This window comes from Anolis carolinensis, chromosome X (genome assembly GCF_035594765.1).
Source record: "Anolis carolinensis isolate JA03-04 chromosome X, rAnoCar3.1.pri, whole genome shotgun sequence".
Lineage (NCBI taxonomy): Eukaryota > Metazoa > Chordata > Lepidosauria > Squamata > Dactyloidae > Anolis > Anolis carolinensis.
This window is the reverse complement of record NC_085847.1, coordinates 9731179-9748004: the sequence shown is the minus strand read 5'-3', so window position 1 is coordinate 9748004 and position 16826 is coordinate 9731179. Positions and strand designations below refer to the sequence as shown.

Below are 16826 nucleotides of genomic sequence, written 5' to 3'. Positions count from 1 at the left end.
AAGGCCCAGCGTCCCAGTTTTAGGCTCCGCCCCCCGTGATGTTCCGTAGCGCCGCCTCCCAACTCTAGTGTTCCACCAGAATAGTTTCCGGCGGAAGTGCTTGTCGTGTGGAGACTCAGCGGCATGGGGAAGGCGAACAAGCGGCGGCAGGGGACGGCGAGGGGCCCCGGGGAGCCTCCGCCGGCCCCGGAAGCCGTGCAAGTGGAGCTGGAAGGTGAGGAGCCGGGCCTGAGAGGTGGCGGGCCTGGCCTTGCCTTCTTTCGGCTCTATTTGCCGGGCGAGCGGGAAAGAAACTCGGGGTTAGTGTGGGACGAAAAGTTACCACATGATTTCCAACAGGGCCCTTTTCCACACAGCTGAATAAAATCCCAAGATTTCTGCTTTGAACTGGGATATATGGCAGTGGGGACTCAGATAGCCCAGTCCAAAGCAGGTCTTGTGGGGGCTTTAATAATAAAGTCATTATTAATATTATTAATATTGATATTCTGGGTTATAGTGCTGTGTGGAAGGGCCCTGGGAGAAATGTACACTGTTACACTGAATCAGTAAAAAAAATGAAATGAGATGTAGAATGAGTGACACTTGGTCCTCATCTATCAAGGCCATCTGCTGGGAGTGCTTTGATTGTGTGTTCCTACACTACAGAATGGCTCTTTAGGATCTCTTCCAATAATAATAATTACAGTAGAGTCTCACTTACCCAACATAAACAGGCCGGCAGAAGCATGGATAAGCGAATATGTTGGATAATAAGGAGAGATTAAGGAAAAGCCTATTAAACATCAAATTAGGTTATGGTTTTACAAATTAAGCACCAAAACATCATGTCATACAACAAATTTGACAGAAAAAGTAGTTCAATACGCAGTAATGCTATGTAGTAATTACTGTATTTATGAATTTAGCACCAAAATATCACGATATATTGAAAACATTGACTACAAAAATGCCTTGGATAATCCAGAACGTTGGATAAGCGAGTGTTGGATAAGTGAGACTCTACTGTATTATTATTATTATTATTATTTCTACCTTGATATTCTGGGATATAGGGCTGTGTGGAAGGGCCCTGGGAAAAATGTACAGTCTATGCCAAAGGTCCTCATCTATCAAGGCCATCTGCTGGGAATGCTTTGATTGTGTTGTTCCTACACAACAGAATGGCCCTTTGATATCTCTTCTAATTAGTTGAGACTCGATGCAGGCTGCTTCCAACAACAGACAGTTTAGACTGGGACTTCTTAAATGTTTTCCACCCGTGACCCCTTTCCGCCTGAGATATTTTTCAGTGTCAATGTAAAAGCTAGGCTTTTCTGGTTTGTATTTAGGAAAATGTAATTTGTAGTGCAGCTGTGAAGCAGCTGAACATGCACATCACTTACATGAATAGGCCTGGCAGCATCATTGGACTCATTAAGTCTTATATTGATATAGCTATGCATCAAACTGAGCTGAAAACTCCATAGGACTAGAGTGGGACTTTCCCCCCTTTATTCCCCCCAGATGAAGCCATCTTGAAAGGGGTCGGTGGAAGCAATGCCCTGGTTCTCCCGTCACGAAAAACCAAAGAGAAGAAAGACGTTTGTGAAAAGCGCCCAGAAAAGAAGCCTCTGAGCAAGAAGCAGAAGAAGATCCTGCAGAAGGTTTTGGAGCAGAAAGAAAAGAAAGCAAAGGTATGTATCAGAGTGTGGTATTGAGAATGTGTGCATCTGGAGTTTCTGATTCTCACAATTGGAAGAATGACTAACAATATTATTATATACAAGCTATATAATAATAATAAAATGTAAGTCAGTGTAGTTATTCCCCAAAATATTCACTGATACAGGCTCACCTAATGTCTCTTCTTTATTATTTTTCATGGTAGCGAGCTGAATTGCTGAAAAAGCTAAGTGAAGTCCAGGCTTCTGAGGCTGAAATGAAATTGCTGTACACCACTTCCCAGATAGGGACAGGGAAGCGAATGTACCAGGCGAAACGGTAAGGCATTGGATTGCATGGGGTCCTTGGAAAGGCTATTTTTCCCTTGGAAAAGAATGCCCAAACCTGCCTGCAGCAGATCTTCTCTGCATTGATTGCCATCCACTCTCCAGTGAAGGAGAGGAATATTTAAAAAGTGTCTGTTCAGTTAGTATCTATGCTTTTCTGCAGTTTGGGACTCATGTGCCATTTCTGCTATGTCTTTGTGATCCCAGATTGTGAAGTGAGTTTTGATCTTCCTAGCTGATGTGCCGAAGCATCCAGAAATGCTGAGCATGTGTAAATGTGGTGTTGGTGTTTCAGGGTCGCCCACGAAGTAAGTGCCTCCTGTCCTGAAAAAATCAGAAGTATTGGAGGTGCAAATAGGAAGAGATTCAGGCTTGAACTTGAGCCAGAGGAGGAAGAATGTGAGAATTCCGAAGAAGAGGAAGAGGAGAAGAAAGTGGAGGAGGGAATTGCAAAGCCAGCCCCAGAAGCCTCTAATGACAACATGCCACTCAGTCAGCCCGTGGGCACAATTATGTCTCCACCCAACATCCCGAAGCAGCATCCATCCCCTTCCAAACCATCTGCAGAACCTGCGGTTTTTATCCCAGTGGATCGAACTCCTGAGATTCAGGTTGGTTCTTTTTATCGAATGTGCAGCCTTGTGCTGATCTTAGTTCTGCTCCATCACAAGTAAGAGGAGCTTGTGTAAGAATTGTAATGCTTCGTGTGAGAATTATAGTGTCAATTTGCTGAAATAGCTTTCATAATAAGTGCCACAAGACTGTTTAATAGTGTTATTGTCAGCAGTCACATTTCTCTTGCAGTTCTGAGTGCAAGGTTGCCACGTTGCAAGGTCGAAAGTGGTGCAGTTTTGTGGGAGGGAAGTGGCAGGATAATTTGGTTGACTTTTGGTTGCAATCTTTAAAACATCTATACTATTGAAAATGTGCCGCCGAACACCATAGGACTCATTTCTGAGCGAACAGGCATAAGTTGCGCCTTCAAGTTGCTTTTGGCTTATGAGATCCCTTAAGGCAAACCTATTGTTGTTTTCTTGGCAAGATATATTCAGAAGGAGTTTGCCTTTTTCTGAGACTTGCCCAAGATCACCCAATGTGTTTCTGTGGATGAGTAGGTATTTCCACCCTGGTCTCAAGAGTTATAGTGAATTGCTCAACCCATTGCACTATGCTGACACACACTAGTATAGCTTATTTACAATAACAGTGGGAATGCATCTTGGTTGCTTCTCTCCCCCACCTCTTAGCTATATAAAAATGCCTCTTTTTCTTTGAAAAGGAAGCCAGGCTGAAGCTGCCAATCCTTGCAGAAGAGCAGGTCATTATGGAAGCCATTCAGGAGAACTCCGTTGTCATCATATGTGGAGAAACTGGCAGTGGGAAGACCACACAAGTACCTCAGTTTCTTTATGAGGCAGGATATGCTAGGTATATTTCTGTTCCACTATATCAATACTCTTTTCCCGCATTTTCTCAATCCTCTGATGTGCATCTTGTTGTGACTCTCATTACAGCTCCGGTGGCATCATTGGAATCACAGAACCCCGGCGTGTGGCAGCGGTGTCCATGTCGCACCGTGTGGCTACGGAAATGAATTTGTCACGTCGGTAAGTGCGCTACACACACAGCGCTCCCAAATTGTGAAATGTGGGGTGCTAGACAGCTCTTTTTGCTCACAGTTTGGATAATTTAGATATTCCTTCCCTTGTCTCTGCTCAGGGTGGTCTCGTACCAAATCCGCTATGAAGGAAACGTGACTGATGACACCAAAATCAAATTCATGACAGACGGTGTGTTGTTAAAAGAAATCCAGAAGGTAGGTATTTTGGGGGGGGGGGCTCCCTACAGGGATGGAATGAAAATAATTTTGGTTTGTGGAAAGCACATAATCCCACATCATAGTATGCTGTGACACTTTTGTATGGCCAAGAGAAAGAACACCTCTTTTCAATGCTTTCTCTGTATCACTTTGACTGTTTTCAAGGCTTCCCTTTCTCATCTTAACTGTTGAGCTTGCAAGAAATATATTTTAGCCTGAAGCAGCACAACTCTTGCAAAGCAAAATAATAATAATAATAATAATACACTATTATAATTTGCACAACAACAACTCTTTATTGATTAGTCAATTTTGACCATATCAAAACATGTGAAACATACAAAACGTACACACTTACCCATACATACAGTAAAACCATGTATAGATACAAAGCATCCCAGCCTACTAGCCTACCAACCCACTCCTAGGTAGTTGTGCAAATACAGAATAAAAAGATTAAAATTAAAATTAATTATTCCCTTAAGGTAAGGTTTAAGTGGGGGCATGGGTAAGTAAAACTAGTAGCTTGTCCATAGTAAATTTTAAATTTGGATTTTGTTATCACAGCTCTCCGCTTCCATCTTCTCACGGATGGCCAGCGCTTTTGACTATTATAATTGTATGTTTATATTACATGTAATATTACAATATAATGTTATAGTACAATATAGTAATATATAATGCTTATATTGTTCTAAGTTGATAATATAATACATTGTATGTAAATATAACTTGTAAGCTGCCCTGAGTCCCTTTCAGGGTGAGAAGGGCGGGATATAAATGTTGCTAATAAATAAATAAAGCACATTTGTTTTGTTTATGACCAAAGTGGCAGTTAGGGGAAATCCCTGGGAAGAATCAAACATAGCTGAAGTTCAGTATAGCTCACATTCATCTTGTCTAAACTCCCACGTAATACTGTATACCAGACATTTCCGTTTATTAGTTCGGCAAGTGTAGAATCCCTTCGTTTCTTCCTTCTCTTCTGTCTCCTTAGGATTTTCTGCTGTCGAAGTATAGAGTCATTATTCTTGATGAAGCCCACGAAAGAAGCGTCTACACGGATATCCTGATTGGCCTCTTGTCTCGCATTGTGCCCCTTCGGAAGAAGGTGAGAGGGCTTGGAAAATGTGGTGGCACTTTGGCTGTAGATGTGCCCCTGTATATCCCAGAGGAAAATCCTTTTAATCCCTTGCAAGTGAAATTCTAAAGTAGTTTTTGTGCTTGTGTGTTCGCAGAAAGGGCATCCCTTGAAACTGATTGTCATGTCTGCTACGCTGCGTGTGGAGGATTTTACTGCCAACACTAAACTGTTCCCTGTGCCGCCCCCTGTTATTCAGGTAATAACGAGAGGTAGTTTCCTTGGAGTAACACTTAAGAGAACAACACTGAAATGCCTGGTCAACCTTGGTGCACTGAATCTGGACCAGTGATACACATTTATTCTACAGGACCAAACTATTTATTTATTTACTACATTTATATTCCGCCCTTCTCACCCCGAAGGAGACTCAGAGCGGCTTACAAATCATATGTACATACAATATATTATTAGCATAGCACAATATTAGGGTTAAATAACTATATTGTACTATATCACTATACTGTAATATTATTAGTAATATTATATATAATATATAATTAATAATATTATATTGTATTATTAGTATAGTGTTACATTATAATATTATCAATATTATCTGTATATACAATATTTTATATATATATATATACATATACACACACACACACACACACAGATAGCATGTTACTGGGGAGAAGTGCCAGAAATAACTGTTGTGGGGATAACGGGCTAGGATTCATATAGAAGTTAAACTTGAGCTCCTTAGATTAATAACTGAAAATATGCAGCTTTGCAAGGTTGTTTATTTATTTATTTACTACATTTATATGCCACCCTTCTCACCCCAAAGGGGACTCAGAACGGCTTACAAATTACATTCACATACAATACATTATATTATTAGCATACTACAATACTAGCATTAAATTACTATATTGTAGTAATAATAATAATAATAAGTTTATTTATATCCCGCCTCCATCTCCCCTGAAGGGGACTCGGCGCGGCTTACAGCAAAATCAGATACAAAACAATGATAAAATAAAATATGAAACATCAAAGAACAATAACAATATTATACTATATCAGTACATTGTAATATTATATTTAATATATAATATATAAATATTATTAAATTGTATTATTATCAGTATTGTATCATAATACATTATATTATCAATATATTGTTGGACTGTAACCCCCCCTTCTCCCTCACTTCTGACTGTGTAGGCTAGAGATGATGGGAATTACGATCCAGTAACAAGATTTTGTTTTTGTATACCACATGTGAAAGTTTATTCTTCCCCTGCGGTGTTTTTCTTGTAGGTTGACGCAAGGCAGTTCTCTGTAGCGGTTCATTTTAACAAGCGGACCCCACTGGATGATTACAGTGCGGAATGTTTCAGGAAAGTCTGCAAAATTCACCGAATGTTGCCTGCAGGTAATGGGGTGCTTCTTGTGATTTGGTGTCCTCCCCCCTCTGCCCCCCAACTATGCCTGTGGTCTTATATCTAAGGCACGTTCTCGTCTTGCAGGGGGCATCCTGATATTCCTCACCGGTCAGGCCGAAGTGCATTCGCTGTGCAGGAGACTGAGGAGAGCCTTTCCTTTCCGCAAAAATGTGTCCCAAGGTAATTTGGGTATTTCTGTAGTCAAACATTTACACGTATGACTGGGAAGGAAACATTTGCTGCTTTAAGACTTGACTCGCAAATTTGGATCCCCAAATGCGGTTGGGTTTTAACTCTGGCTGATGCTCAGAGAATTGGAGCCACGACAACTGAGAACCCATGCAATGGGAGGAATCAATGACATTTCTAAATGGACCTTGTCCTTAGCCCAAGGGAGATCTTTCAGCCTGCAAAAATCACCCCTGTTTGTATTTCATTTTTATTTGAGGCAAAAATGCTGTTTTGTTCTTCCCAGGTGATGAAGAGAAACAAGATACTGTCGAAGAAACCCGAAGATTTAAGAAATCCAGAAGGAAAAGTTTGGTAAGTGCAACCACGAAAAACACTGCCTCTTCTCTTCTGGATGACAACAGGCATTCATTATTTAACGTTGGTAACCAGTCACATGATTCTGGAAAAATATTTTTTCCATAAGAAAAATGTGGTCTTTTTTGCAGACAAAGGTGTTTTGAATTTCAAATGTATATCACTGCAATAATGTTCTCCTCCTTCTTAGGCGCTGCCCAAAATTGATCTAGATAACTACTCTGTTATGCCAGTTGACGAAGGAGATGAAGATAGAGATGCCACTGTTGATGATGATGAAGAGGCTGACCTTGCAGGCTCGGATCTCGACTTGGATTTGGGCGACAGTTGTCTGGAAGAAGGTTTGCCTCTTGGAGGATATTTTTTATTTTATTATGATTAGAACTATTCAGTTTCATACATTGTTATATACCATATATGCTTGAGTATAAGCCAAGTTTTTCAGTCCTTTGTTTAGGGCTGAAAAAAGCCCTCCTTGGCTTATACTCAGGTGAGGGTCCTGGCCAGCTTATTTTTGGGTCAGCTTAAACTTGCGTATATAGGTAGTCAGAGTTAAAATAATAATAATTTTATTTTTATACCCCGCCTCCATCTCCCCAGAGGGACTCGGGGCGGCTTACAAATACAACATGAACATACAATAATATCAAGTACCGAAAAACATGCAAATGAAAATTTAAAAGGCATAAAAAGTCACATAAAAAGTTGGACAGACTTATCTTATTAAAGTCTTATTATCTTAATTTACAGTTTTATGTAAATATTCAAAAACAATTTACCTACTGATTCCTCAATGTAATTTTATTGGTATCTATTTTTACTTTTGAAATTTACCAGTAACTGCTGCATTTCCCACCCTCATCTTATACTCAAGTCAATAAGTTTTCCCAGTTTTCTGGAGTAAAATTAGGTGCCTTGGCTTATATTTGGGTCGGCTTATACTCGAGTATATACAGTATATCACCTTTCATATAACAGACTGCTTTAGTCCTACTTATAAATGCCTCTGTAGCCTTTCATTGTTTACTTATCAATCAGCAGACAGGTGTCCGATGGTGAAGTCAAATGAATGATCAGTGTGTCTGCAGACAGTTATTTCTTGAATTTCTCATTGTGTTCTCCTTTTAATTTGGGACAAAGAAGAGAAACAGGATTCTTCCCTCCCGCTGTACGTTCTTCCTCTCTACTCCTTGCTGGCGCCTGAAAAACAAGCCAAGGTAAGGATTCATACCTCTGAAAAGATCAGGCACTAAATGAGAAACCATTTGTACATTTTGCAGCTACAGTGGGCACCGCAACATTCAGTGCAGTTTAATTTCTTCTCTAACCAAAAATGTGTGTTGTCTTAGGTTTTCAGGCCCCCACCTCCTGGCACAAGGCTGTGTGTTGTTGCCACCAATGTGGCTGAGACCTCTCTGACCATCCCTGGCATCAAGTATGTTGTCGACTGCGGGAAGGTCAAGAAACGCTTCTATGACAAAGTCACCGGCGTCTCCTCGTTCAAAGTCACCTGGATATCGCAGGCGTCTGCCAACCAACGTGCTGGACGGGCGGGCCGTACAGAACCGGGCCACTGCTACAGGTCTGCTGCCACATGCTTTCTCTCTTTCTGAAGATCCAAATGTTTTGGGGATGGCATTGAAAGCACAGTGTTCTTTAGTGTTTAGAGTATTGGGCTGCCACTGAGGAGAAGCAGGTTTCAGTTCCTACTGACCCGCATTAATGCCACTGAGCATCCTTGGGTCAGTTACACTGTTTCAGGATAGACTGTTTATTTTCAAGAGAAAAGGCAGGATACAAATAATAATACAAGGAACTGCCTAATCTTAGTGGGACATGTTCAAACCCTTCTTGGCAACACCATTCACGCATCCAATTTTTCTAGGCTCTACTCTTCAGCTGTCTTCAGTGACTTCGCAGAGTTCACTGCTCCTGAGATCACCAGGCGACCAGTTGAAGATTTGATTCTGCAGATGAAAGCTTTAAACATTGATAAGGTGAGAGTTCGTTAAGAGCGTTCTTTGCTTTGTCCAGCCTCTGGCTTTCTTGCGCTGGTTTTCTGAAATCATTTCACAGCCAGTCACCCAAGTCAGCTCAATTACATGGAGTTCAGTTCTACGAAGGGGATGAAAAGAAATGTGACAGCACTTTTAAGACTATGTGGCTTTATTTTAGCATGAGCTCCCAGTGACACAATTGTCCCCTTTGTGTTCCTAGGTGATCAATTTCCCCTTCCCAACTCCTCCGCCAACCGAGGCACTTGTAGCTGCGGAGGAATTGCTAATTGCTCTTGGGGCCTTACAGGAACCCCCCAAATCTGGAAGGTAAAGTGCACACGTTGCTGTTTTGCTATGAGTGAGGTGAACCTTTGCTGAAATTATTATTATTGAAATAATAATAATAATCCAAAAATACATCATACAGCCCTAAACACTTGGGAAGTGTTCGAATTGTGATTTTGTGATACGAAATCCAGCATATGGATCTTGTTTGCTGTGTCATACTATGTCTTTGTGTCAATAAAATAATAACAATAATGGTATCCCACTTTATCTTTCTGAAAAGACTCAAAGGGTCCTTCCCAGACAGGCCCTATATCCCAGTATCGGATCCCAGGTTTTCTGTTTATCCCAGATTATTCCTTAATTATTCCTTAAGGCTCGGGCTGTGGCGCAGGCTGGAGAGCAGCTACAATCAATCACTGCAATGAATCACTCTGACCAGGAGGTCATGAGTTCGGCTCGAAGCCTATGTTTGTTTGTCTTTGTTCTATGTTAAAAGGCATTGAATGTTTGCCTATATGTGTAATGTGATCTGCCCTTAGTCCCCTTCGGGGTGAGAAGGGCGGAATATAAATGCTGTAAATAAATAATAAAATAAATAATCCCTAGAAATAGGAGTGCAGACTATGTTAAGGCACCTCAAACTTTGCCTTGGTCTATATTCCTATGTGAATGGGTGAAGGAATCCAAACAAAGTGGATTTCATCCTGCATTAAGTTCTTGCCCTGCACGTGGATTTTGTGTGTGTGTGTATTGTTTTTCTCAGGACCAAACTTTATTTTGTTTCCTCCTCTTAGCCTAAGGAAGCTGCAGGAAGCCAAACTGAGCTGCCCCATCAGTCCCCTGGGGGCTATGATGGCCGCCTTCCCAGTCTCTCCTCGCTACGCCAAGATGCTTGCCCTGAGCCAAAAGCACCACTGCCTGCCCTACGTCATTGCTTTAGTCTCGGCCTTGACCGTTCGGGAATTCTTTGAAGACTTCAGCAGGTGCGGATCTCCCACGAACAGTAGGATAGAGGGCCTGAGGCGTTCTCGACACTCCTCAGGGCAATACTAGCTTTCGCCCACTAACAGTTTTAGTCCTACTCCTCAGGGCGTCATTAGCTTATTTAACCCTTTCAGTGCTTGAAACACATTTGTTGTAATTAAAAATGCCTAGTTAATTTTTAATATTTCTGAGGTGTCATAGCAGGGTCGCCCCCCCCCCCCCCCCCGCCCGTGTTAGTCTATCCTGAGGATTTGTCTGTATTTCAACTCTTCTCTTATTTCTTTTCCCTGCAGGCCAGGTGTTAGTGAGGAAGACCAAGAGAAGCTGAAAGGCAAAAGGGCACGGGTCGTACAGATGCAACGGATCTGGGCTGGACAAGGATCCTCCCAGAAGCTGGGAGACCTCATGGTGATGCTAGGTGTGCCTCTCGTCACTTCTTTTGCTTCCTCTCCTCTTTGGAGTATGTTCCTCCTGGACCTATTTCAACACTTTGGATCTGCCTTCTGCTTCTAGGAGCCGTGGGTTCCTGCGAATATGCCGGATGCACAGCTCAGTTCTGCGAGGCCAATGGCTTGCGCTACAAAGCCATGGTGGAAATCCGGCGCTTGCGGGGGCAGCTCACAACGGCAGGTAAATTCTGCGGCTGTCATACGTCAAAAAGTCAAGCAACTTGAAGGCACAACCCGTGCCTCCTGACTCTCAGAGGATGGCTCTCTTGAGTGATTTTCTCTAGCTTTTTGTGGTTGTCTGCGGTTTTTCTGATGTTTTGTTATCCTCCCAAGTTAATGCCATCTGCCCCGACGCTGGCCTCTTCGTCGATCCCAAAATGAAGCCCCCGACAGAGACGCAGGTGACGTTCTTGAGGCAGATAGTCCTGTCTGGACTGGGAGACCATGTTGCCAGGAGGATCCAAGCAGAGGAACTTCTGGATGAAAAGTGGAAGAACGGTTACAAGGTACCCTTCCTGACTGACTTGCTTCCCATCTCTTCTCCTTCATGGCAAGACAGGTGACGGGGAGGAGCTGCTAGGGGGGTAATGATGGTGATATGAAAAACATGTTTGAGAGTAGGCATGCAGATTATTTCAGTGCATCTCTGCCTTGGAAGCAAAATCACAGAATCACCTCATGGTATACTGCTTGGAAATCCTACTGATTTCTCTAGGTTTTGATTTTGTGTTCTTCTTTTCCTGCCCTGCCAGACCCCTCTTCTGGACGACCCCGTCTTCATCCACCCCAGTTCGGTCCTCTTCAAAGAGCTCCCAGACTTTGTAGTTTATCAGGAAATTGTGGAAACCACCAAAATGTACATGAAAGGTAAAATTGGCTCCTCTCCGTCCTCAACCCCTCCTTTTTGTTTTCCTTTTAGAGATCATTTTAGCAGTTCCCTTTAAAGCAGCAGTGAGCAAAGTGCAGCCCTGGGGTTGCATGCTGCCGCAGCCGGGTTCTTTTTGTGGCCTTTGACTTCAGAGACCTTCGGATTTCTTTTTTTCTACGAAGCTTTCGGGAGCAGCATGTCATCTTTTAAACAGGTCCCACTCACAACAAAATTGCATAAACGTATTTTGAGAACCAGAAGTGAACCTCCACATTTATGGGTTTAGCTTTTGCAGGTGTGATTAAAATATTCTCTTTGGTCAACATCCACCAGAAAGTCATACTAAAGGACCTAGAGATTCCTAGAGAAGTGTTCTTATGAATATATCCCCCCTTGAAACAACACTTCTCTAGGAATTACTGTTACTATTAATAATATTTCCTCTTGAAATAGTAATATTATTAGTTGTAGTTTTCCCGCTTTTGCATTCCAGCCCAGTCACTTCCAAATATTTTTTTTTACGTTTTTAGATGGACTTTTTTGTTTTCTCGCCCGTTTTTAGACCAGCACAAGCTGAGAAAAGATACCAGCTTCTCCTAATCATGTTTTGCCCTTTTGTCTCCGTTCCTTGAAGGTGTTTCGGTGGTTGAACCGGAATGGATCCCGTTGATTTTACCTCCGTACTGCCACTTCGAAAAGCCACTGGAGAACCCGGCTCCTTTCTATTGTCCTGAAACGGGCCGAGTGCGCTGCCACAGGCCAAGTGTCTTTTGTATGTTGCACTATGTCAATTTGCTTTCTGCGGGGAGGTGATGCATTTGTCATTTATCTCTATTCCAAATGTGTTGGACCTCTGTTACCCAAAAAGACCCATGTGTTAGAAATTGAATGTCTGGTTTCTCTCTTGTGTTTCCTTCTTGCCTCAATCCCTGGTCCATCTGACTATTGCTGACACGGATTGTCAGAAGCTCTCTGGGGCTTAAGCTCTCCTGCATCCGATGTATTTAGCCATGGAATAAAGAGGGTGGGTCCTAAATGCCAAACCAGTCAGCGAGAGAGTCTTCACTGCCCCTCCTCCTTCTCTCGACAGATCGAGTTGGTTGGCAACTTCCTGCTGTGGAGGTTGATTTTCCAGAAGGTCTCGAGTGCTACAAATACTTTGCCAAGTTTTTCCTGGAAGGGAAAGTATGCCAGTTTCTCTTTTTTTTCTCCTTTTTAAAATTTTAATTTTATTTTTAGTTTTATTTATTCGCTGTGCTGTGATTTAGTAATCCAAACTGGGGCGGGAGGGTTATCAAAGGGCGATGGGTTATGTTCCCAAAATAAATTAATATAAAAATGAATTAAAATTAATTAGAGCTTAAGTATTGAATAGACTAGGGTGTGCTAGTTCAGTCTTTTATTGTGCCTGCACCTGAGGTCAGTGGGGATTCTGGACCTGCAAGCCAGCCTGATGTTACTGGGGATTCTGGGCCTGCAGATCAGCAGGAGCAAGAGATTTTAAGTCCTGAAATTGAGCTGTCTGAAGTCCGCATTCCAGAAAGGCAGTTTGCTAGAGAAGCAAGGTCAGAAGCAGAGATGAGCTCAGAGGAGGAGACGCCATGTGCTCAGTCTAATGAGCAGTGAGATAGGAGATTTACGTTTAGTCAGCACAGAGTTTGCGAAGGTCAAGACGCTTGTTAGCCAAAAAGTCCTCAGTTTCTCAAGAGAGAAGGCATGATTTTCTGTCTATATTAGCAAGACCAAAAGGCTTTTTCGCCAGTCTGGTCATCGTTGGTTTTTAAGGATACAATTCTTGCCAAGCCAAGCCTGTTGAGGGATTTCTAGTTCCTGTTGGTCATGTTCCATGCTTCCAAGTTTTGTGATTTGTTTCCTGCATCTCATGTTTTGAACATTATTAACCCATGCCATTGCGTTTTCTTCTCTTAGGTAGTTAAAAGCTTGGCCACATACAGCCGCTGCTTGCTGTCAAGTCCAGTCACAATGCTGAAAACATGGTCCAAGTAAGTTGTTGGAAGTTGTGCATATAAATGAGGGATATTAAGAGGTTCTTACAAGCTGGTGGGCTAGACACCTGTGCCATGAGGTAGCTTCACTGTTGCCTGTTGGGGATTTTCTGCAGACTCCAACCGAGGACTGAATCCCTTCTCCAAGCGCTTGTTTCTGAAAATGCCGATAACTGGGACGCTTTACTCGCAGCCTGGAAGAAGAACCCGAAATGTAAGCTACACTCACCTGCTTTTGACACTCCCTGTTGCGGTGCCACTGGCTCTTGGCCAAACTGATCTCGAACCCAAATGCATTGATGCCAGGAGGGTTGCAGTGATACAGAAAGAATCTTAGAGCCATTTAGACACATTTAAACTCCTGGCTGTAATATAATAATAGTAATAATAATATCAGATAATAATAATATCAAATAATAATGATGATAATGATAATATCTGCACGCATCATCCGAAAATACATCACACAGTCCTAAACACTTGGGAAGTATTCGACTTGTGATTTTGTGATACGAAATCCAGCATATATATCTCATTTGCTGTGTCATACTAGGTCTTTGTGTCAATAATAATATCAGATAAAGTAAGCTAGAAATATCATTATCATGCTTTATTTGTATCCCATCCCCTCTCCCAAAAGGGACTCGGGGCAGCTTACAACAAAAAAATACAATATATACACAGTAATAATAGCGACCAAAATATTATACTGCAATGGCGTTTGTTCCCCAAATTCTGTCCCTGAAATTTCAAAAGTAACTTCTCAGGCTAGGATTACTATATTCAAGCTTCTAGTGTAAGTATTGGATATCAGAGAACCCCCTCACGGACAGCTTAGAAGATAACTGCAAGTCCAGATAGATTATATGGTGCGCCAAACCGACTTGGTTGCATATTGGATTGCATGGGATGTTAAATGTATTATTATTATTATCATTACCATCATCATGGTAAACCTGGCTTTTCACTCAGGCCTTTGGATAAAGATTGCTCATCCCTATAACAATCCTGTATCTGACCATTTTTGTACTGGTTTGCACTTTTTACCTTTGTCAACTTGGTATACACATACGGTCTACTCCCATCCCAATTTGCACTTCCAAGAATTTGCAGCACTTTATCAGTCACCTCGTATTTACAATATTTATATGGTGCACTTTACCCAGTCTACTTTTCCAATCCATGTTTTTATTAGTTTTTGTCATTTATTTTTATTGGGTAATGTTTAAATTTTTATAATTGTGCATGTCTCTTGTCTGTTATTGTGTTTCATATTGCTATTGTTTTTATTCGGGCTTGGCCCCATGTAAAGTTACCCTGAATCCCCGTTGGGGAGATAGAGGCGGGATATAAGAATAAAGTTGTTGTTATTATTATTATTACAGTAGAGTTTCAATTATCCAACATAAACGGGCCGGCAGAATGTTGGATAAGCGAGTATGTTGGATAATAAGGAGGCATTAAGGAAAAGCCTATTAAACATTAAATTAGGTTATGATTTTACAGATTAAGCACCAAAACATCATGTTATACAACAAATTTGACAGAAAAAGTAGTTCAGTACGCAGTAATGCTATGTAGTAATTACTGTATTTACGAATTTAGCACCAAAATATCACGATGTATTGAAAACATTGACTACAAAAATGCGTTGGATAATCCAGAACATTGGATAAGTGAGAGACTACTGTATTATCATCTCCCATTTCTCTTACAGAAGGCCGGAATGTAAATTTTCTCAATAAATTTCATTCCTGAATGTGATTGTTATAACCAGGATGCCTTAAAAGTGTTAACAAGAGTGGTCTGCTGAATTATATTTCTCCCAATTGTAGAAACCAACCACCCCAATTTCAATCTGTTCTATTTCAGATCTGTTGACCGAATATTGTCAGTGGCTCCCAGAAGCAACGCATAAAGAAGTGTCTAAAATTTGGCCCCCGGTGCCATAGTGCTGTAGCCTTTTGAGGGAGGCCTTGTCGTGCCTAGATCCATCCAGGAACCAGCACTGGCTGTGGAACCACGGAAGAGAAAGATGCCTTTGGGAGGGAAAAGAGACGAGCAAAAGAGGAAGTGTAAGGGGAAAAGGAAGGGGCGCTTCCTGCCAAGGAGTGCCTTTGTGGGGTGCTGTGCCAACTGGTTGTACTTCCATGTATAGGTTGGTTCTGGGCAGTCCAAGAAAGCCAGTTGAGATCAGGAATGCATGGCAGGGCATGGATACCAATATGATTATCCCAACGGAGAAACCAGCGTCATTCCAGCTCTGAACAGTCTTGACTGTTTGAGCACAGTTTGTTCAAGTCCAGGCCACATGGCAGTCTGTGGCTAATCCAAATTGGAAGCCTGTTATATCATAAGACACAACTCGAGAGGCTTTGAAGTCCCATTTCCAGTTATGAAAACGTACTTGGGTGCCTTATCCTTTTTGTATGGAGATGCCTTCTGTAGAAACTGGTTATATCTGCCGTGATAGAAGGCCTTGTATGTCAGTTGACCTGTTTTGTATCACTTCACCTTTGTATATTTGTCAAAATATTTGTAATTTGTGGCATTGAAAAAAAACGAATGGGAAATAAAGTGCAATATTTTTGCTTTTAACACTCGCAAGAGCCTATGTGAAGCTTTCATTGTGCAGACCTGGACCAGTGTGGGAATGGTCCGGGTGCCATTTCATACTGGTTCCGGAGTGTGATAGACCATCGGTCCTTGTGGGGTTTGTGGATTCCCTTTCAAGGTGGAAGGAAAGTGGAGATGCGACGCACTTTTGCCTAGACGGCCCTCCCATTTTATTCACTTCGTTACTAAATTGTGGTCCTTTCATGTTTACCATTTTATTTCTTAATGTTTTTTTATATTACATTGGTTTTAATGTGTTTTTATCTGTTTGAAGATGGTGTTTTTACATGTATTTTACTTTGCTCATTACTTGTTCCTGCCCCAAGTCCCTGCGGGGAAATTGAGGCGGGATAGAAAATTATTATTATTATTGACACAATGACATTGTATGACACAGCAAACGAGATCTATATACTGGATTTCGTATCACAAAATCACAAGTCGAACACTTCCCAAGTGTTTAGGACTGTGTGATGTATTATTATTATTATTATTATTATTATTATTATTATTATTATGTCACAGCAAACAAGATAGATATACTGGATTTCGTATCACAAAATCACAAGTCGAACACTTCCCAAGTGTCTAGGACTGTGTGATGTATTATTATTATTATTATTATTATTATTATTATTATTATTATTAATATTTCATTATGTCACAGCAAACAAGATAGATATACTGGATTTTGTATCACAAAATCACAAGTCGAACACTTCCCAAG

The 16826-nt window shown here is 41.5% G+C and overlaps 1 protein-coding gene across 1 annotated transcript; it reads left to right on the top strand.

The window, feature by feature from the left end:
- Nucleotides 1-65: 65 nt before the first annotated feature.
- Nucleotides 66-16086, top strand: dhx37 (DEAH-box helicase 37). The gene is made up of 27 exons (XM_062958433.1): nucleotides 66-214; nucleotides 1507-1676; nucleotides 1871-1983; nucleotides 2287-2602; nucleotides 3271-3419; nucleotides 3506-3598; nucleotides 3711-3807; nucleotides 4808-4921; nucleotides 5049-5150; nucleotides 6221-6335; nucleotides 6430-6525; nucleotides 6821-6888; nucleotides 7082-7232; nucleotides 8032-8108; nucleotides 8241-8473; nucleotides 8777-8888; nucleotides 9109-9215; nucleotides 9971-10159; nucleotides 10454-10578; nucleotides 10674-10790; nucleotides 10943-11115; nucleotides 11362-11476; nucleotides 12112-12249; nucleotides 12568-12662; nucleotides 13407-13480; nucleotides 13600-13697; nucleotides 15356-16086. The coding sequence occupies exons 1-27, from the start codon at nucleotides 124-126 to the stop codon at nucleotides 15433-15435; spliced, it is 3408 nt and encodes a 1135-aa protein (XP_062814503.1). The 5' UTR covers nucleotides 66-123; the 3' UTR covers nucleotides 15436-16086.
- The last annotated feature ends 740 nt before the right edge of the window (nucleotides 16087-16826 follow it).